Source organism: Chinchilla lanigera, unplaced genomic scaffold (genome assembly GCF_000276665.1).
Source record: "Chinchilla lanigera isolate Chin_1 unplaced genomic scaffold, ChiLan1.0 scaffold00069, whole genome shotgun sequence".
Classification (NCBI taxonomy): domain Eukaryota; kingdom Metazoa; phylum Chordata; class Mammalia; order Rodentia; family Chinchillidae; genus Chinchilla; species Chinchilla lanigera.
In genome coordinates, this window is record NW_004955470.1 from 4,413,669 (window position 1) to 4,435,417 (window position 21,749).

Consider the following 21,749-nt stretch of genomic DNA (forward strand, 5'->3'; position numbering starts at 1 on the left):
GAGAACGAATTCAAAGGGGTGAAGTCAGGGCTGCTTGGGTTGCTGACGGGGCTCCATGGACCCGAGCTAGAGGTTACAGGAGGAAAAGGCAACACGAAGTGGGTGAGTTAGTGAGACGGGCCCACTGTGCACAGCTCCACGGGGGGGCTCAACGTAACAACCCAGACACGGCGCAGCCCCCTCAGGGGTCAGGTCAGAGGAGCAGGACTGCGCCCCTCACTAGCTGAGAGCTGGATGAGACAGTGTTTGCAGAGAAAACGGATACCTTTTACTTTGGTTTCCTTTTGCTAATGGCAGATTTGTTAAAGAGCTATTTCCCACCTAGGACCCATTTCCTTAATGTAAAGTGGGTAACGGGGCCTGCTGACGTGCTTTACTGTAGTTCTTGCTTTTTATCTTAGAAAGTCCACCAAGCGGTTGCTGCTCCACCACGTCACTGTGTGAGAAGCAGGCTGCTGTTCGGGTTCAGAAAGCGACATGGCCGAAACGTACCACATTTGCGCCAATCTCCTTCCTCCCGAGTATGCTTTTGCTTCTGTGAAGACCAGGCCAGGTCCTGCCTGCCCACAGAGCACGCTAACGGAGAAGCGGGCGCATCTACCCGACTCCCCCCACTGGGGGCTCTGTCAGCGAAGCCCGGTGACCCTCCCACTTCTACCCAGTGGGGCCTGACAGCCGCTTCCCCACAGATGAGGGGCAGAGTGCCCTAAAACCATCTCCGGCCAGAGGTGCCAACCCTACCCAAGGAAGCGGTCTCAGTTACGGAAGGTCTGCTATACCTGTCTGAGCCATCGCTGTCAACAGGAATGTGTGAGATGCCAAGGCTGCTGGAAAAATCTGTTTTGTTTGAAGAAACTTTAGCAAAGCCATTTCCACCTGTAACAACGGACCTGGAGTCAGTCAAAGGCAGAGGACCCAGTCGTTCCTGCGCGCCACGCCCAGGGAATAGATCTCGGAAGCGGAGGCACTCACCGGGGCTCTTGTCATACCCGGCTGTGACTGCGGCGAAGGTGGGGTTGCCGTTCTTGCCGGGCAGTGAGGCTGCTTTTGTCAGCTTGTGTTTGCTACCATTCAGCTGCTTTGCTTTCGGGTCACTTAAGGGAAGAAGAAGGAGGGAGTGGTTTGTGCTGGCAGTGTGGGCGGGGGCTGTGGGATACCTGCTTGGGGCGTGGCGCCTGCAGGACAGAGCTTAACACTCAAGTCACTGCTGCTGGGACATCTTGTGGAAGATGCTCAGTGCCCAAGGCTGCTTATTCAGATAAAACACGAGGGGCTTCCTGGGACAGTTAGGAAGAAAGTGGGGCAAGGGTGGCCACACTTTGAGGGCACCTGGGGAGGGGGCCACTGGGTAGCGATGCCATCAGGTGAGCTCCCTGGCAGCACCGACCCCCCTGCAGGGAGAATTATGAACTTGCTGGGCAATGCTCTCAGAGAGGTGCCTCGGTGGTTGCTGCCTTTTTCATCAGCCGCGGGAGGACCCAACACCAAGCCTGCTGGTGGGATACAGCGCGGGCACATGGTGCCGCCATCCTTACTTTAACTGTCAGGCAGACAGGAGGGCAGCGTCACTGCGTCAAGGGAGCGATGCTGGGTATCTGGAAGGTCTGGATGCTCACCTGCTGGAGGTGCTGTTGACGATGCTGCTGTAGCTGCCTCGGGACGTGAACGGGCATGGGGCAGCCGGGGGTGATGGAGAGGCAGGTGTTGGCGAGGTCTGGCGTTGTTTTAAGAAAATGTCTGCGTTGAGGGTTTGCAGAGAAAGTTTGTAAAGACTGTCAGTAGCTGGAAATGAAAAACAAAAGCTCTTATTAACGTGGCATTTTGGTTTGTAGTCTTCTCAATCAGTTACTGCCAATGTTCTGTGATGATGCACAAGCCAAGTGCTCCTAAAAGGAGAAAACAAATGAAAGCTCTTACGGGCTTGTCTAAAGGTTTTAAAGACCAAAGAAGAACCCCTGCCGCTCAGCTTTCGGAAAACCCCACGCCTGGAGGGCGATCTTGGTGGCTGCAGGTACCCTCCTTACTGTCTCTCCACCCGCCAGGGGCAGCTGAGGCTCCAGTACCCGGGGCATGAAGAGCTGGGGCCTCCACCTGGGTTCCCACCTGTGACAGCAGGTGCAGTGCCCAGGCTGACAGCCCTAGTTCTACAACAAGGACACTTGTCTCCCCCTGGAGGGTCTGCTGTGCGCTACTCTGCTCCTGTTTGCAAGGATATGGGCGCCTGGTATATTGCCGTACCCATGAAAGCAGCCTCTACATAGGCATTTCACAGATTTGAGGCAGGAAAGTTGTTTGGTATCATAAAATATTTGCACTAAAGATGGAAATATGTGTACTTCTAAATAAAATTTTGCACGTGTACTGCGCACCTCTTGGTGTTCTTGACCCCGAGATGTGAGAGTCGGCAGGGGCTGGGCTGCTGAGGGGTCCCCGACTCCGGTGTGCCAAGAACGGTGCGTCCCACTGGAGCCCACGTGGCCTCCAGGGTCCACCCAACCTCTACCCCTCTCTGTGCCGCCCGCCCTGGCTTGCGGAACCGCAGCCTGCCTGAAGTGCTCCTGAGCCCCTTTACCGGCCAGCACCACAGGGTCCCTGCACGCCGTCCCAGGCCATGTCGGACCCACGTTACGGCAGCGCCAAGCGCGTCTCCTTCCTCCGGAGGCCCGCTCTCATTTCCTGCCTTCATGACTGCCTTCCGCCTTCCCACCTCAGTGCTGGCCCCTAGCACTGCACCCCAGCTGCTCTGCTGCCCGTGCCCGGGCACCCATCCCAAGTAGTGCCCCGTATGAGCCCGCTCCCATCCCTCTGCCCTCTCATGCTCCGCGGAAGCGTCCATAGCTAATGCTTCTGGCAGGAACCCAGAGAGGCGCTGGAGAGATAAAACTGCAGATTGTCCGAAATTACAGAACGTTTTGCTCCAAATACTAGTTTTTTCCTGTGGCTTTGTAGCTCCCTTCCTTTTGTACTTTTGTCCTTCTAAATTAGGCAAGTATTTGAAGAGAACTTCCTCAGTGTCCCGCATGGTACCAGGCCCTGTGCTGAGGGCTGCCCCTCGGGACAGCGAGGGCTTACACGCAGGTTACAGCACACAGATAGCACCCCCCCATGCCCACTGCTGCACCCAGCCGGAAGCACCCCGGGCGGCAGGGCTGACTTTCACTTCCCTGGGCCTCTTTTTAATGGGGAACTGCCAAAATATAAGGTACAAGCCAGGGACCAACATTCAGCAGGGCCTCCGAGAGCATCCAAGGAGCACAGCTCCCCCTAGGCAAAACGATCAGGACTAACGGGCTGGACAGTATCACCACAGGCAGGTGGCGCCAGGCTTGAACTCGGAACACATCTCTCACTGGTGCACACGCACACAGGCAAAAGTCCCTGCACCCGAGCGAGCAGCTTCTGCCCTCACACAGCCCACCCGGTGTTCCGGTCTGCTGTGCGTCTCCACCCACTTCACTGTCATCTTCTTCTTCAGCCATCTCATCCTTCCCTTCCGCCTCATGTCCCTCAGTATGAACAAGCAGGTCTGTTCTCCACGGCAGGAAGTGCCCTGCCTGTGGGCCCTTCCTTCTCACTGTCTTCTACTTCTGGTCTCAGCGTCTGAGGATGAGCACTTCTTCCTGCCTTCAGTAGACTGCGCGCACTGTCTTTATTCACCACAGGCCAGTCTGAGAAGGCAGGGAGTAGTCACAGAAGCTTCATACAGCTGCTTATGTACAGGTGGGTGAAGGAGCAGCAAACTGAATCTGGGAGCGCTTCCGGGATTCATGTGGAAGAACCAGTCACAGGCGAAAGCCAAGTCAAAGCTTTTGTAAGGTGAACACTTCTGGGATGATCTGTCCACTCCTCTGTGGACACAGGCAGTGGCATGCCAGCCCCCTGGAATGGGGATTCCTCAGGTATAAATACTGCCGCCTCCTCTGGTATAAATACTCCCGTGGGGCTAGTTTCCATCTGCTTAGCCCTGGGCCTTGCTGACTGGTTCAAGTTGGCTAAGATGCTGGGCCCTTCTGAAGGCAATACGCCTGCCTGCCCCAGGGTGCCCGCACCCGGAGATGGGGCGGCTGTGGGTGCAGGGAGCACTATAGTTCCTAAAGCGCCGTACTTACAGCTGCCGGGCTTGTGAACTGGCACAGCATCCCACTCTGGAGGAGGAGAGTCCTTTTCACCCTCTGAGCTACTGGTATTGCCCAGTTCTTGACTATTTGGGAGGAATTTTGCTAGGGTGGGTGGTCTGTTGTCCACTAACTTATTTGTACCTGCACAAAAATCAGAAAAGAGGGTTGTTAGTGGGCGACCATTCCTCTCCTTCAGGTCTGTCTTGCTGAGGCTGTCAACAAGGACAAGAACACCACCTCTGCCCTCTACTGTGACTAGTAACTGCCAGTTACTTACAACTCACAGCAAGTAGGAATACGGTGAATTGTGAAAATACCCATGCGACCAGAGACAGTACCTTTTGTTTTCTGGGAACTTCGTGATTTGGATCCACTTGTCAATGCAGTTGGAAGAGGAATCTTGGTAGGCAGATTTCGCCGTTGTTTACTTTCCAGTGGGGGAGTATACGGTATTTCTAAAGAACTAAAAGACAAGGACAGAGGATACAAGTGTGTCCCATTATTTTGGAACAGAGGGTAGAAGAGATAACACTATGATTACCCTACAATGTCCCTGCATGTCTAATACGGCTAAATACGGCTCCAGGAGGCCTGTCCCACCCACACTGCTTGTCCAAGACCACTGCCTTCTGAGCAAGCTCAGATGGCTTGGGAACGCCAGCACCGTGCTTAACCTTTCTGCTCGGAGCGCTGACGGGGTGCAGAGGTGAGGTCAGCGTGCCCGCCTCAGGTAATGTGTGCTGCAAGAGGGAGTCTCTGTACCTGGCCCCTGGCAGCCCTTCTGAATGTGGGGTTCTGCGGGTCTCAGACTTAGCACCTCATGGGTTCTGCTATTCAAAACCTTGAACACATTTTCCCATGGAAACCTCAAGAAGCCAGGCCCAAGCAGAAATCCTGAGCTGCTTCCTGTGGGGTCCAGGCCAGTGCAGCGTGGTGAATCCTAGGCAACCACTGGAAATGTTCTTTTATGGATTTATTGAGGGTACATGCTTTCTAAAACATTCTGAGGTAAAGCTTCCAACAGTAAACATACATTGTATAAACAGGACAATTAATTGAATTTCCTGTCAGCAAAGACAAAATAGCCTGAAGGGCTATTTTAAGTCTCCACATGGAAGGAGACATTAAATCTGCTGGGAGACAAGCAGTCCAGAGTGGGGCGCTGCAGGACCGTGCGGGGCAGCAGGTCTGTAGAGCCGACACTGTGAGCAGCGCAGCACATGGTGATGAAGTGTTCTTTAGAAAGCCGCCTCCGCGTCGCCCACCGAGAGCACGCCTTGGACTTGGCACCTCCAGGAGGGCAGGGGGGGGACACCCTTTGTGGGATGCCCTGGTGAAGCAGAGACACAGCTGTGGGAAGCCAGGGCCCTGGCTCAGAGGAGTTATCCCCAAAATCATCCACGAGGGCGCTAAGGCTGTGCCCATCGCTTGCTTCTCGCTACTGACTTATCGTCTGCACGGATGGCTGCGTCTCTGGCAGTCTCCACCTCCGGGTGCACTTGGTGCCCCCAGTGCTCAAGTGTGTGACCCCGGCCCATCCTCGTGCTCCCCCAGCCCCACCCTTCAAGGGCTCTCCGCAGCACATGGTCTTCCTTCCACTGCCATCCCTACAGTGCTGCCACCTGCTAGGTTTGGGGTCGGGGACATGCACTGCACCCGTGCATGGCAGATCTCAAAGCTCTGGGGGTCCAAACAGCCTCCAGCCACTGGCACCAGGGTGCCCTGGCTCCCCTTTCAGGTCAGGAAAGTGTGGTCTCTAAGTGGATTAACATGTTCTAAAGAAGGCTATTTACAAACACTTTGTAAGGTGGTAGGGTCAAAAGTCCTTTTCTTTGTTTTTTCTTTACATTTTATAAATTTTCCATAATAGGTATTATACGTGGAATTAGTAAAAAGCTAACCAAAACCCCAGAGGGTCTCTGTTGGCCCAAATCAGTAGAATTTTAGGTAGGATGACAAACTGAAGTGAAAAAAACTCTCTCTTTATGGGTGGGACTGCTAATGCTATATTATAAAATCACCTGTCCCTCTTCTACTTCTGACAGAGTTATTTAAAACCTGTTTTCTAAAAAAACCCCACAGGCTCCCATGATAGACACCTAGGCCTCAGGGGGAGGTGGTGTGGCTGTGGGTTATTTTTACGCAAGTCGGCAGAGGAGTGGGAGTGTCTATTTATACAAAGCTCAGCTCTGTGCCACTATAAAGTTAATGGCTTTTTAGAAAAAAGGTGCCAGACTACTTTATTTTTGCAGATTCATATGTTCCTAAGTTAAACCAGATGATCTCTAGCAAAAACCTTTTTAAGGCTTCAAAATAAAATGGATGAAAGCCAGCTTACTTGAGGCGATTCTTTCTAAAAGGGAGAGAAGGGGGCCGAGCCAGGCCCTGTCTCTGCTCAGGCCCCTGTGCGGGAGAGGGCCAGAGCTGGGGGCTGGGCCAGCGTGTGGAGAGCAGTGTCCGCGGCCCTCGGCCTTACACTGGGCACGCTACACCCACCTCTGCTCACTGGGTAGGTGGTGTCCTAAGCTGGGGCCCCTGCTGAGATGGGATTCCTCTCCGCGGCATCCGAGACCCAGGACAGTCTTGTGGGGGCCACAGGCTTGTCTGTATGGTGTTCATGCTGGAGAAATGGGAGTCCACATTTCTGCCCTGCAGCCTGTGCTCCTGCTCCTCACGGCTGACTGTTCTGATGCCCACTCTTGGAGTGTGGGAGGGGTTGGAGGATAAGCCATCCCCCTGGCTTGATCACTGCTTCCAAAGTTCCCAAAAGGAAGTGGTCATGACACCCTATTAAGGAGGCCTTGTTACGGTAACTTTTTAAAAGTGTGCATCTATTTCATTCAGGCATGCAGAGTCCCAGCCAACAGGGTTCTCTCTCACCGAAGTGAGGACCGGCTGTGACTCTGCCTGACCAGTAGCAGCAGCACCTGTCACAGCTTGGGGCACACAGGGAATGGCTCTACTCAGAGGCAATAATCTTTTGTTATTTAGAAAAATCAGTCTCTGTCTAGTTGTGTATCTGATTCACAAAATAATGACTTCTGATTCTCAATATATACATATATATATTTTAAATATGGAACGCTTCATGAACTTGTGTGCCACCCTTGTGCAGGGGCCATGTTGCCTTCTTTGTGTCATTCCAACTTTAGTGTATGTGTTGCTGAACTAAGCACTGATCCTCAGTATTTTTTGGAAAAATACAAAATGATTAGTGAATTGAAAAGGATTAGATTAAGGAGACTGAAAGACTGGGGTTGCACACGGATTTTTCCACAGATAAAAAGAGCTTAAAAAGGTAACTGGGAGCACATGCTTGTACCGTTTTCTGGTAATCATTGCTCTCCTGACTCTGCATTAGGAGGAGCCAGGGACCAGCTGAAGCCATCGTGCCTGGGTTAGGAACGGAGAACCGACTGCTCTTGCTCCTGCTTTCCCAGAGAGCGGAGACCCTTGCAAAGGCAATGGACTCAAGCAAAGTCTTTCGCAGGACCCTCAAATTCAAATCTGCATGCTGATAAAGTCAAAATACAGCAGAAGTCAGGAGAAGAAGGATGAGGGTCAGGACAAACATGTCCTGTCTGCTTAGTCTCGGGGACCCAACTCAGGCACCAAGGCTAGCAAACAGCAGGTGTAACAGTTGCCTATGGGTCAGTATTTATGAGGTAATTCTTAGGAGCAATGGCTTTTAAATTTATGATCATAACTATGTAATTATCTACACTTAAAAGGTTCTTCCCACATAAAAACTGGGGTTTTTCATAATCTGGATGCATTTGCCTCATTTACTGTACGATATCTATCTTCCCAATCACTTAAGCTTGAGAAAGGACTGGGAGAACACGCCTGAGTCACTGGAGCAGTGCTAATCCTGCTCTGGGACGCCAGCACATTAGCACCGCTTGGTGCCTCAGGCTGGCTTCCTCAGGACGGATGCCAGGGTGCCAACTTCCTCTTTAGAAGGGCCCATCTCCTTTCTCTCTCTGCCCCCTTGCATGATCCACCTGACATTCCTTCTAACTGGGCCACACAGTTCTCAACAAAATGTGGCCTGGTCCTTAAACTAACAATTCCCACAAAAGACTAAATTTTCGCTAGAAATACTCCATTAGTAATCAGTGCTGTATGTCATTTCACAGGCGCATGGCTTACTGTGGTAATCACTAACAAATCCAGGTTAGTCCTGCTTTTTTGCAAAGTCAAGTTATATTCCCAGAGTCAGAGTCAGCATTTCCAGAGTAGCCCTTCCACAAATTAGGCCCAGAGTAACAACGACAAAAAGCTACAATTTCCTTTTTTTTTTTAACTTCTTTTAGATTTACACCCAAGGCCTTGATTTCCTGTATCACTTCCTGCTGTCTATGTCCAAAAGTAGGCCATGCTGCTGGACATTTTTATGACAAACTACCAAGTGCGTTCTCATCGATGCCAACACTAAACTCGGTTTATCAGGCATGCAGACACTGGCTCCGGGTCTCATGAGAACACAAAGTGCCCTTAGCTCAACGCACTCATTCACTTGGAGAGACACTTGCAGCATGGCCTCCCTGCGGGCCTGCCTGAGGCCCGTGCCACGGACTGAAGTGAGTTAGTTCACACACACCGATCTGACAGCTTCTAGGTAAGAACAAACTCTTCCAAGTTTTATGGCACACAATTTGAAAGCATCTCTATAGATGTAGAGCTCTTTGTGACGAAAGTTATGCTCATCCTGCTAGACCACCCAACATCACCTTTGTGCACAAGTGAAATGGCTCTTTGCCTGGGAACGAATCGTAAACCTAAATTTTCACAACCGAGTGTTAACCTTGCCCTCTACATGTTTGGCTGCCCCTCATCCGAGCGGTGGAAGTTAGACATCAGAAAAAACCCAAGAGAAACATGAAGCAGGACCCAGCTTTTGCTATTAGAAACCCCTAAAACCAAAATAATACCTGACTTTCACCAGCAACTTCCTTTGTATACCTTTTTTCTCTGCACTTACTTATTTTTCTCACCTGGGTTTCACATCTGTTGGGATTTCTTTCTTAACATGTACAAGTTTTTTGCTCTTTTGCTTCACTTGAGACATTTCACTTTCATGCTTTTCAGGAACGGCTTGTTTTCCCTTTTGCTTTTCTGTGTCCTGTAAAAAAAAGTATCTTACTCGCTTGAGAAGGACTGGTATAAATGAGTGAAATGGGTCCCATCCGACGGCGCGGCCATAAATCTATAATGTAAGAGATCTGCGTGTCTCACGTGTAGCGTGGACAGGCTCCTTCATGCAAACTGACCTTTACTGTAGTTCTGGCAAGTTTCCTGACATTTTAAGTAGATCAGAATTGTGTTGTGCAGAGTTTAAATTATAAAGACGGTCACTTTATATTCTGTCCTGACAGTGATGGAGGCATAGTGGCAATGGGTACCTTCTTATTTTGAAGTATCAGGGAGTCAAACCTTGTCTGTATTGGCAAGAAAAGCTCAGCAGAGACGACAGTGTAATGTGACACACTCCTGGCAGTCGCCTACCCTTGAGCAAACACTCCTGGAAAGAAGGCAGAGCAGGCGGCCCTCAGTGCACTCACATCTGCTCCTCCCTGAGCCTGGAACAGTCGAGGCTGGTTCAATGCCAACAGCTACTCTGTCAGTGGGACGGTACCCGGTATCCATTCTCGTATTTGGCACTGCCAGGCAGTGGGTTACCAGGAGGGCCCAGTCCCCTCCTCCCTGTGAAGGAGGGCACACACGACAGAGGGCAGAGTGGGCCTCTGGTGTAGAAATGCTCCCTTGTCCGAGGGGCTGTCAGACTGCTTGGGTGTGGGATGCGGGACTCGGGATGTGGGAGGTGGGAGGTGTGTACCCGAGACGCATCTGAAAGCTGTGCCTGTCAGCTGCCCCATCAGTTGCTGTTTCTGGGTCTTTGTGAGGTCGGTTCACTAGCTGCACTGTGTGTTTCTGGAGTGAGGTGACGCTGCTGTGACAGACACCCCCTTCCGCATGTGGTGGGCCTGCCCCCTAACAGGGTGCACGCTTGCCGCCTCCAGGGTTGCTCAGCTGCCAAGAGCTGCATGTAGAGGGTGCTGGGCACTAAAACAACCTGGTTCTTCACCACGGCCACCAAGAAGCACGGAGCTAGCTCAGGGGACAGGCAGGGGAAGGCCGTACTCAGCAAGCGGGGGGCAGCCACAGGTCTGGGGGGTCTCTGCAGGTGGTCACTGATGCAGCCTGGACTTCCTAGATTACAACTGGTCAGTCCCTTTAACCATCAGGCGTGAATAACCAGAGGCAGGGCTGAGACAGGCCCTGGCCCACGTGTCACCGCAGGCCACCGAGTTATTCAAGAAGCGTTTCCTGAACCCAAGATGGCTCAGGTGGTTTGCAGACCAAGAGCTCTGTGAGGACAAGAACATGGCCTTTTTGCCCAGGGCTGCTGCCCAACCACTTAGCACGAGGCCTGGCACTCCGGTGACTGACACACATTCGTTCACTGGAGGGGTGGATCAGGACTGGAGAAGACAAGAGAAAAAGTACCCGGCAAGGGTAATCCAGCCGGGAAAATACACCACCTGCAACCTGAGCGCAGTCACAGAAATCAAAGCTCCTGCGCTCCAGTGAGAGAGCTGCCGGGAGGGGAAAGGCGCAGAGTGGGGAGCAGGCACACAGGCCTCCTGGAGAGCAGGGCTCTGAGCTCATCTGCATGCAACTAGGTGGCGTGGAAGGAGATGGGGTGAAGCAGCACAATGTCGAAAGATGCAGAGAAGGCCGGCAGGCCAGTCAGAGCCAGTGTGCTGCTGGTGACCAGGAAGGAGGCTGGAAAGGCAGCTCGCAGAGGGAATGGCTGCGCTAAGGGCTCCCCAAAGGCCACCCACACAGCAGGGACGGAAGACGTCCTGCAAGGTTAGCATTGGTAGCTGTGCTGCCCTGAAGTAATTTGTCAAAATGAACACAAAATACATGACTCTAGCGCTAATTAGGAATTCTACTAAGGGAGACAGGGCACCATGCCAACTGAGAGGGCATGCAAAGAGGACAGTGGCTGACATATACGAGCTACATACACAATTTATTGTAAGAATTAATTCATCCAGCTGACACTGTCAAGTGTGCTTAAGAAGTGTTCCTTAGGTGTCTAGACTGAAACTGAAAAAGATTCTGGCCCACATTACAGGATATACTAAGATCACTTTAAATGTGGAATCTATTTATCCAGAAATAAGGCCAAAGCAGAACTCTGTCCTTGCTCCTTGGCACACCACTTGTAACTCACACTCCCGGACACACTGACAACAGTGACTTTACCCTCCAGGTCCTGCTGGCCGCTCTGTGCTGGGCACTCTGTGCTATTATTCCTGAGCTGGTGAAGCTCTGCGCGCTGGGGACTCTCTGCGTCCTGGTTGGTAGAGAACCTGGTTGGGCACCAGTTCACGGTGACCTTCTCTGGGCCACACTCCCTCTGGGCCAGTCACAGTTCCACTGGCCTGCAGAGTGAGCGGCTACCAAAGCCCTGCTCCTAGCAGTGACAAGATGACACCATGAAAACTGACATTCACAATCAGACACAGACTTCCTGAGGAGGAGCAGTTACTACTGTGGACGCTCCCTGCCTCTCAGCTCGTGTTTCTAGTTTGTCTGACTTTTTTCACATGCTGCCAAATGCTCTTCCCTGGGGGAAAGGAAGGCTGTGGTCCCCAGCGCCAGCATGTGGGACACTGAAGCTCATCCTCAGAGCACGCTGATGTTACACTGTCCGAAACCCAGGACCTCTGAGGCACCCGGCCCCCAGCCTGCAGGAGCTCGCCTCCCTGCGTCCCTCCACAACCCTGTGTACCTCCTTGAGGAGCGGTTCTGTGTCGGGGTTTGAGGTTTCTGTGGTGGTGGAGGAGCTGTCGTCGTCAGCCAAAGAGTCTTTCAGCTCATCCTCCTGGGGTTTCCCCTTTCCCTTCTTCTCCTTTTCTTCTTGCTTCTTCGGCAGTTTAACCTTGCGCTGAAGAGGTTTTCCTTTCCCTGGGAATGAAAAGCAAAGGAAAATAACTTGATTTGTAAACAGCTCAAAAAACAAAAGCCACTACTATTTTTTTTTTTTTTTTTGGGAAGAAGCTGACTCTCCTCCGTAACAAAGGTTTCTTTCGTACTTTATTTTTTCTTATTTAAAGCTTTCCAAAGCAGGCTTGCCTTTGTGATCAGATTACTGAGGCATGGCTTATGTATAGTAGAATGCACCTGGCATAGGTGTGTGCTCATGTGGGTTTGGACAAACGCAGGAGACCTGGCACGTCTGAGAATATTCCCTGGGTGACAGGGCTTTAGAAAGCCACAGCAGTGAAAACTAGAGAGCCTTTGAAATGGGCTGAGACAGAAGCTTGGTGGTGACACTGAGATGAACTGCTGGTGTGCTGTCACTTGGGGGAGCGGAGCCATGGTGGCTAGTTCCAATCCTGGCCTTACAGAGCAGCTACATGGCCCCTCCTTTGTGTGGTGAGGATACAAGACCTTATAGGGCTATAGTGAGGGATTACAAGGAGCTGCAGAATGGCAGCGGGCACAGGAATATTTAAGTGGAGCTGGGAAAAAGAGTAGTATTTTAAGAGGCCCAGATGTACTAAGACAAATGAGAACCAAGCCATACGACGTATGTCCCAGGCAACGTTCTGTGAAGACAGTGATGAACAGGGCTGATGTTCCACAGGGACCGACAGGCGCGGAAATCCCAGAATCTCAGCCCTACAGATGCATCTACAAAACCACCTGGAAGACAGGTGAGAGCTGCAGACACTTCCAAGCCACATGTGAGCCCACCCTGCACCTGTTACCACTGCTAGATACATCCTTTTGAAAATGGTGACTGGATACAACTTGATCTCTATGAGCTATGGACTTAAACCTCAGCATTAGAGAAGGTGCTGGCAAACTGTGGCCCAACGGCCAAACCTGGCCTGTGGCCTGTTTTATATGGGTACTGAGCTGAGAATGATTATTACCTTTTTTTTTTGGTCTTTTTGAGACAGGGTCTCGCTATGCAGTTCAGGCTGGCCTTGAGCTCACTTTGTAGCCCAGGCTGGTCTCGAACTCGCAACAATCCTCCTGCCTCAGCCTCCCCAGTGCTGGGATTACAGGCGTGCGCCACCACGCCCAGCTGATATTACATTTTTAAGTGGCTGAAAAAGAGAATACAGAGAACAGATGCAGTTTGTGCCCCACAAAGCCTCAAACACTTTATTACCTGTTTCCTTATGGAAAAGGTTTGTCGAGCCTGATCTAGAAGAAGAGTAAGTAAGGTTCTGGTTCCTTTCCAGGAACGTCATTTTACTGTTTACTTCACACTGATCCTAGCAGGTGCTGGCTTCAAAACTGTAACTGAGATATTAATCTACAAATTAAAGGCCTTTATCTCAGCGCATCGCTGACTTATTCACTGGCTTACTGTTGTGTCCTTGACACCCTCAGAGGGCTGGGTCAGAAGGGAAGGGGCCGTGTCCTGCTAGGCCAGCAGCATCAGGATGGCTCAGTTCTGAGAGAGCAGCAGCCCACATGCAGGGGACCTCTAGCCTTTCCACGTGACCAAGATCAGGGCCCCAATATATTTCTCATCTGCACTTATCCAATTTTATCATGCTTGGGCTTCCTGGGTGAGAGACAGACATATATAAATAATCTATATTTATGATAACTTGAAACCTTCATAATAAATAGGAAAGGCTAGAAATAAATTTTTTAAAAAACAAACTTTTTTAAAGCCATGGATGGGTAAAGGGAAAAAAAATACTTAAACCAACAATTAGGTTAAAAACTTGGGTTTAAAAAAGGTTACTTCATGAAATTAGTTTCTACTCTTTACCGCTAAATGCTCATCTTTTTTTAACTTCTTAATACGGTGCACTTGGACTTCCGTCCCCAGAGCCTGAATGAACGTGCTCTTGCAAAGGTTATGATCTATAAAACCAGTACGACTCCCACTCCTCACCATCTCTTTCCAAACTTCCCTTCTACCGGACACCGCAGAAGGAACCCCCACCTCTCCAGTCCTGCTGGCCTTGACAGAATCACTTCCAGTACTTCTATCTTCTGACAACTTTTTGCTGGCTGCATCTCGCTATCTGCCCCTTAACCTTCTATTTTTCCCTAAGAGGTCACTTTAATTGATTAAAATCTAAAATGTCTAAAACTGAGGTGAATATACTAAAAACACCTTTTAGGTTCTGTCTATAATAATGGTTCCTAACCTGGCGCACTTCAGAATAACCTAGGGAACATTAACAAAATGCTGCAATCTTGGTTCCACTCCAAGAGATTCAGATCGAACAGCTCCAGAGGGGACTCCAGGGTTCTAGACACCCAGCCTGAGAATCACTGGTCTACAGTCTCAGCACCCACCCTATCACCCAGGCCAGTGGCTTCTTTAGTGGCAGGAATGACTTCTGCTGCTCCTCCAATTCCAAATTCAGGCGTTGGTGGAGGGAAAAGAGTGCGCTTTCCCAGGAAAAGGGACTGAAGGACTAATTAGAGTGACACTGGCACCACCTCTACCTGCAGGAAGTCACCATCTCCACAAGACTGTGCTCCAGGAGTGGCTCTGCCTTCCCTTGCCACTTGGTAGGGTGAAGCAGTAAGCGCATTCTCAGTGCAAGCTCGCTCCCCAGAGTCTCCTCCTCTGAGCTGGTTTCCGGTGGGAAGATGAGGCTTTAGGGAGAGGAGAGCCTGAAGCCTTTTGTTAGGTTAGTGGTTATCACACTGCTTTTCCAGACCTGCTGAATCAGCATCACTTGGGAACTTGCTGGAAATGCAAATTATATGACCTCATCCAGGAGTAAGGAACCGGAAACTCCGAGGTGGGCACATGCCCTCTGCTGATCCGGGGACTGCAACTATTCAGAGCCTGTAAACGCTATCCCACTCATCAGAGCACTGGCGCACAACATGCTGGTAAGGATGCAGTGCCACACTGCCTGTTTCTCAGGACTGTGGCATGTGTACCCCCTGGGTGTTCTGGAGGAAAGGTACCTGTTCTTCAGAGCAGAATATGGGGAATGCTGGGTCATTTGGAAGAAATGATCTGAACAATGCAATTTCACTAAGTAATCAATCAGCAGCATAGAGTCCATTCTGAGCTCTCCCATTCCTTTCTTACCTCGACCTACGGCCCCTTCCTCGGCTCAGGGCTTGTCACCTGCTGCCTGGCCCGCTGCAATGGCACAGTCTTTCTGTTCCTCTCCACCTCCCTCTCACACAGTCAGCAGCAATGACTTCCTTTAGGAACACCCTAAAGCTTACAAACTCGATATCCTGTCCCTCCTCCACAGGATGAAACTCAGATTTCCCCACATCGGACCCCTCCACCTGTCCAGGCCTGCTGCTACCTTGTGCCTAGATAACCCTACCCTTGACTATGACGCAGACGCAGTTTCTCAAGTCCAAACTACTCTTCACACTGCCCTGCTGCTGCCAGCGTTCTGACAGCGGGGGAGGGATTCAGAGAGACCTCTTTTCTCTACGTCCTAGCCACCCCTTTCCACTGGTGAAAAGTTGCATTTTTTTAAATTAAAAAATTACAAATTAATTATGCATATTACAGAAGTATGGAGTATGAGATGCTTTATTTCACTTTGCTTTTGGTGGTATTGGGACTGAACCTAGGGTATTGTACTCACGTTCATCCCCAGCCCTTTATAAAGAATGTTTTAAGACAAGATCATGTTAAGTTGCCCAGGACAGTCTTGAACTTGTAATCCTACTGCCTCAGCCTCCAGAGTAGCTGGGATTACAGGTGTGTGTGCCTGGCCAAGCTGATGCTTAGGTGTGTGTTCACATTGTAGCCTTTTGCTTTTTTGACTGCAGCCATTCGAACACGTGTGAAGGGACGTGGAAGCAGAGAGCAGCATGGTGGGGAGCAGAGGTGCAGGAGGGACAGGGAGACTGTAGATGGGCGGGCAGGAGGAACGCGCCTGGGAGCCACTGCACAGCAAAGTGACTACAGTTAGCAGTATTATACACTTCAAAGCTGCTAAAAGATCTTAAATGGTTTTTCCACAGACAATGCTAAGTATATGGGGTGACAGATATGTTAATTAGCTTGACTTAATCATTCCCCAACATAAACATTTATCAAAACATCACACTGTATCCCATAAATATATGCAATTACCTGTCAACCAAAGAAAGGACTAACAGGGAGAGTACCCTTCAAAGACGGATTAACTTGGAGCGCAGGGGAGGAGACGGCATGTCTCCAGCCTTCAGGTAACCATGACTTAACTGGCACATAATCACTACATGAACTAACCCATCCACGTTCATATGGCATGAGCTGATGGGGAAGCAGCTCAGAGACGGTTGGAGTGTATTTCCTCCGAAGTGACCAAGAAGAACTGTGCTGATGTGGCCCTGGTGACAGAGAAGGGCTCCTGGGAGGGCAGCCAGGGGGACCAAGCTCACACCGCCGGCTGATGAACAGTCCTGAGGCTGGTCACCCTGTCTGCTCCTACCACCTTCAAGGAGCCTCATGGCTGGAGACGCTGGCTTTCTACTGTGGCCGCCTAACCCTGGACATGAGTTCTTTGGCTACACTTCCCCCGAGATTCCCCTTCTGGGTTTCAGCACCGCTGGCTCTGTCTGTGTACAGCCTAAGCACCTCAGGGGCAGAGACCAGGCCTTTCTGATTGCTCCGTCCTCAGCAAGCCGTCAGTAGTATCTTCTGGGCTTCAAAGCCAGTTCGATGAACTGCACCATGAGTGTGACCTGCACTGAGACCTGCAACCCTTGTCCAAATGCTTACCCCAGCTCAATCCTTCCTAAATAATGTACCCCATCAAAAAAGAGATCACAATAGCTTTTAACAGAGGGCTTTTCTAGAATTAGTGGTCAGGACCAATAAGTGGTTTTTGTGATAACTACCCATCTGTGGCTTTGTAGTACAACTCTCTACTAATGACTTTTAAATCCCATTTTGCCTCTATACCTGTGGGAGCTTGAGGTTTCCCCTAGCTCAGAAGCATAAATCCCATTAAAAAAAACATGGAGACTTAGACTTTTGGGAAGATGGAGTAGATATACTTTCCCCTATTCTTCCTGCTAAGCAACTAAAAACCCTGGACAGGGTAGGAAAAACATAAACATGATCAAAACCATACCCCATCACCCCCCAAAAAAGAGATGGCTCTGATAGGAGGAGAGATGGTGACAGACTGGAGGGTGACACATGGTCCCTGGTTTTCCTTTTGCCACACTTACCTACCCACAAATACCAATGGCACGTAAGCCCTGACGAAAAGCTAGCTCTCTCTAGCCAAAGGGGCAGGAAAGGGGCAAGCAGCAAGACAAACTGCTCTCCTCTGGCCGAGCTGGAGAGCATCTCTACTCATGCTGGCCATGAGACATGACCTCACCCTTACAAGGCTGAAACCAGGCAGCCAGTCTGCCCGCCACGGTGGGGTCAAAGAGGGCTCAGTGAGGAGCTGGGGGTTTCATCCCACCCTGCACCCCACCAGCACTAAGGAGCCAACCTTCTCCTCCTCCCTACTGGGTAGTGTCAGAGGCAGCTTCATGGACAGTCAGCACTTTCACCACTGCCCAGCCGTCCCTGTGTGGACAACACAGGCAGTGCCAGCTCCAGCCCCATGCAGCTGGAATGAGGAGGGTGTCAACAGGGGATAAACAGGAATCTGAACTTCTAACTCCATCCAGCAGTAACCAGAGAGCGCTACCCAAAGCTTAAGACTCAAAGTCCCAGAAATTAATACCCAAGGGTCCAGGTTTCAATCAGAGTCACTCTTCAAGCCAAAGTCTAGAAAGACTGCAATTAAATGAATAAACAAAACAATCAATAGATGCCAATGTCAAGATAACATATATGTTAGAGTTATCTGATAAAGATGAAAGCTCTCCTAAAAATGCTTCAATAAGCAATTATGAAAGTACTTGAAGTAAATGAAAACAAAAACAAACCCAGAAAGCCTCAGCAAAGAAATTTAAGATGTAAAGAACAACTATTATGACTGATACACTATGTCAACTTGAGGAGTCTAGAAGCTTAACTAAGTGACTCCACAGTTCTACAACCTGGGGTGAAAAGGACCTGCCCCCACCACCCTGGGATGTTGTTCATCGTGTAAGTTTGAGAAGTTTAGGAGGTTAAATGAGTGACTGAGCAGGGGGCAGGTCCTCACTTTGTATCATCCTGAGCCTGTGCAGGAGGAGGGCCTGGAGATGGTGTGGGTATACAGGACCCACTCCCATAGGAAGGACAGGCTGCATGCAATAAAAGGGAAATGAGGAAGGTCTGACCGCTGCCTTTGGGAGGAGCTCAAGTCTTCCCCTTTAGCTTGGTGGCTGCCTCCCAGCTTCTGGTGCAGACTGTCTGGCTTCCACCTGGGATTCTTCGGCATTCTGTGGCAGACCCATCAGCCTCCTGATATGGACTTGCATGGACACTGCAGTGAGCTCCAGACCTTGGACTGGACTCTTCAATCTCCATTGTGCAGACACCCTATGCACGCTTCCTCATTCCAACTCTGTGGCTGACCACTGTAAGCCAAACCTGTAATTTCTTGTATATTTGTATATCTTGTGTTATATCTGTTTCTTTAGTAAACCCTGACTGATAACAGATTTTGGTACGTGGAGTGGCTCTAAAGAAACAGAATATAACAATGGCATTCTTTAATGGTTTTACGGGTTCCTGGAGTTGGCTCTGCAATTTGATGAGACCTAAAGACACCATGGTCTCTCCTAATTCTGTGGAGTATACTGATACTCCTTGGCGTGCACTGCTTAAACTAATATGCCATGTATGATTGTTTGTTTTTTTGGTGTTTTCTCTGGTACCGGGAACCGAACTCACGACCTTGCGCTTGCCAGGCAGGCGCTTTTGCTACTGAGCTAAATCCCCAGCCCCTAATATGCCATGTAGATCCATTTGATCATCCTAATTCATCACTTGTGAGATGTCAGGAATTTAGCGATTCCATACATGGAACTTTTGAATTTCTTTGGCAGAGTAGGAAATATAATGATGCTGGCTGGTTGGTCTTAGCTTCACTGGACAAACTTGTAAAGGAAAATAAGGAGTGCGAAGATTTAAATTCCCATTTCCAGACATAGATAAGAAATTTATAAGTTTGTAAGTGTGTCCTGAAAGAAAATCTCTTCTCTTTTAGCTGCAAGGCTGAGATTGCAGAAGCTGGTAAGATGATCCCAGAAAACTGTGACAAATTATATATATATAATGCGATACCTAGAACAACCACTAAAAAAGTTATACAAGGATATAGTAAAAATGCTAAACTAAATCAAAACAGAATTTTAAAAAATATACACATAACCCTAAGGTAAGAAAAGGAAAACAGAGAAAAAAATGCAAAGAGAAAACATAAAAATAGAGACCACATAGTTATAGCAACAATTTCATTAAAAGAAAATGGTTTAATTACATAGTAATTAAACAGACTGGATTAGAAATCATGATCTAATTATGCTATCTAAAAGAAACTCACTTCTAATATAATGAAACAGGCAGGCTGGAAGTAAAAGGATGAAAAAATATGTCATGGATACATTAGTTAAAGGAAAGCAGGGATGACTGTATTACTATCAAAGCAAATCTTGAGGAAAGCAAGTTACCAGGGACAAATAGGGACATATATAATGATGAAAAGGTCAAGCTACAGCAACCTTAAATGTATGCACATTAAACAGAGCTGCAAACTGTGTGAAGCAGAAACAGATTTGAAAGAAAAATCTACTTTAGAGTTGGAGAACAGACGTCAACAACCTTCTTTCAACTATAGAACTACTACATAGAAAATCGGGAAGATTATGGAGGAACTCAACAATGAAAAGAAAAGAACAATGCCATCAATCAAGAGAATCTAATGGACATTTACAAACTATTCTACAAAAAAAAAGGAGGATACACATTCTTTTTAAGTGCTCATTGGCATTATTATGCCAAGAAAGACCAAATCCTGGGGCATAAAACAAACCCCAATCACTAAAAGAATTGGAATCAATTAGAGTTATGTTTTCCAACCATAATGAATTCAAGTAAGAAAGCAGTAATGGAAAGGTAAGAAACAATGTACTTCTAAATAATCCATGGGTCACAGAAAGTCTCAAACAAGCCTATGAAAATGAATGAAGATGAAAATTCTGTATATCAGAATTTGTGGGACACAGATAAAGGAGGTCTGAAAAGGAAATTTACAGCACAAAAAGCATACACTAAAAAATAAGGAAGTCTCAGGTGGATATGATGGCATGTGCCTATAATCCCAGGACTCTGGAATGTAAGGCAGGAAGATCTCAAGTTTGAGACCTGCACAGAAAACTTAGTGAGTCCCTGTCCCAAAAAAAGATGGCAGGCAGCTCGGTATTGAGTTTGACCCTCAATACTGCAAAAACAAAATAAAACAAAGCTTAAAAAAAGCAAAAAGCAATGCAATTAATACAGACAAACAACAGAGAAAAGTCAATGAAACACAGCACTTTCATTAGTTAACAAACCTCTACCAAGACTGGAAGGAAAATTAGGAGCAAAGAAAGACAAGATGCAAGTTACCTATAGCCGAAATGAAATGAGATATCACTACAGATCCTACAGACATGAAAGCCACAATAAGAAAATACTATAAACAGCTCTACACATATACACTGGTAACTTAGTTAAAATGGATTCTTGAAAATCTGTAACTATCACAACTCACCTAACATGAAACAGATAAATGAATAGCCTATTAAGAAAATTGAGGTTATAACTAGTAACTCCCTGCCCCCAAAGTTAATTGTGATTGAAGTTTGCCACTTCATACAAAAGTTAACTCAAAATGGATTATGGATTCTAAGAGCATGAAAAGAGTGCAGAGTGCTTGCCTGGCATATTGAGGTCCTGGATTCAATATTTAGCACCTGTGCAGGAGGGTTGGGGCATGCTATAGACTAGGAGAAAACATCTGTGGACCTCAACAGTACAAAAAACTCTCAGTCTCACTCAGAAATGGGCAAAAGACATGAAGATGTTTTACCAAAGAAGATATATGGAAGGCAAATAAACACATGGAAATACGTTCCACATCATAAGCCACAAGAGAAACATAAATCCACAATGAGGTAACAAACACTACAAACCCATCAAAATTGCTACAGCAGAAAAAATAACAGAGACACCAAATGCTAGGAGGACAGTGCCTCACTCCTACACTACTGCTGGGATTGGACTATATAGTAACAGCCACCCTGGAAAACATTTTGGCAGTTTACTAAAAAACTAAACAGGCAACTATAATATGACCCAGGGAACTGAGTCCTGGGCACTCATCCCAGAGAAATGAAATCTTATGTTCATATAAAAATCTGTACAGAATTCTCAGCTACCTGCAATTTGGCTACTCCCAATTTGTCTATTTTCTATTTCTACCCTGTCTCAGTCAGTGACTGCCATGTTAGTTCAGGTAAAAAGTCCCCTACATCCACCTGCCATCTCTTCATCCCTACCAACTCCCCCACACCAAACAACTGTGGAGTAAACGTTTTTCCTGTAAAATGTGCTCAACTGCATCTCACCTTGCAGCACCTCCTGAGGGTATCTGGTTTTGCCTACTACCTCCTATTCTCTTCTTTCTCTGAGGCGGCAGGTCAGTGTAGGATTAGACCTGCACAGACTGG

At 48.6% G+C, this 21,749-nt stretch overlaps 1 protein-coding gene across 1 annotated transcript in view; it reads right to left on the reverse strand.

Annotated features, from left to right (window-relative positions):
• Tmem131 (transmembrane protein 131) overlaps nt 1–21,749 on the reverse strand; it is a 169,323-nt gene that overhangs the window by 3,224 nt on the left and 144,350 nt on the right. The window contains exons 32-39 of the mRNA XM_005400698.2: nt 11,926–12,101; nt 9,116–9,243; nt 4,457–4,581; nt 4,110–4,259; nt 1,617–1,782; nt 973–1,094; nt 780–876; nt 1–66 (exon numbers count right to left, since the gene is read on the reverse strand). The exon at nt 1–66 is cut by the window's left edge and continues 14 nt beyond it. Of these exons, the coding sequence (XP_005400755.1) occupies nt 1–66; nt 780–876; nt 973–1,094; nt 1,617–1,782; nt 4,110–4,259; nt 4,457–4,581; nt 9,116–9,243; nt 11,926–12,101 (1,030 nt within the window). The remainder of the gene's footprint in view (nt 67–779; nt 877–972; nt 1,095–1,616; nt 1,783–4,109; nt 4,260–4,456; nt 4,582–9,115; nt 9,244–11,925; nt 12,102–21,749) is intronic.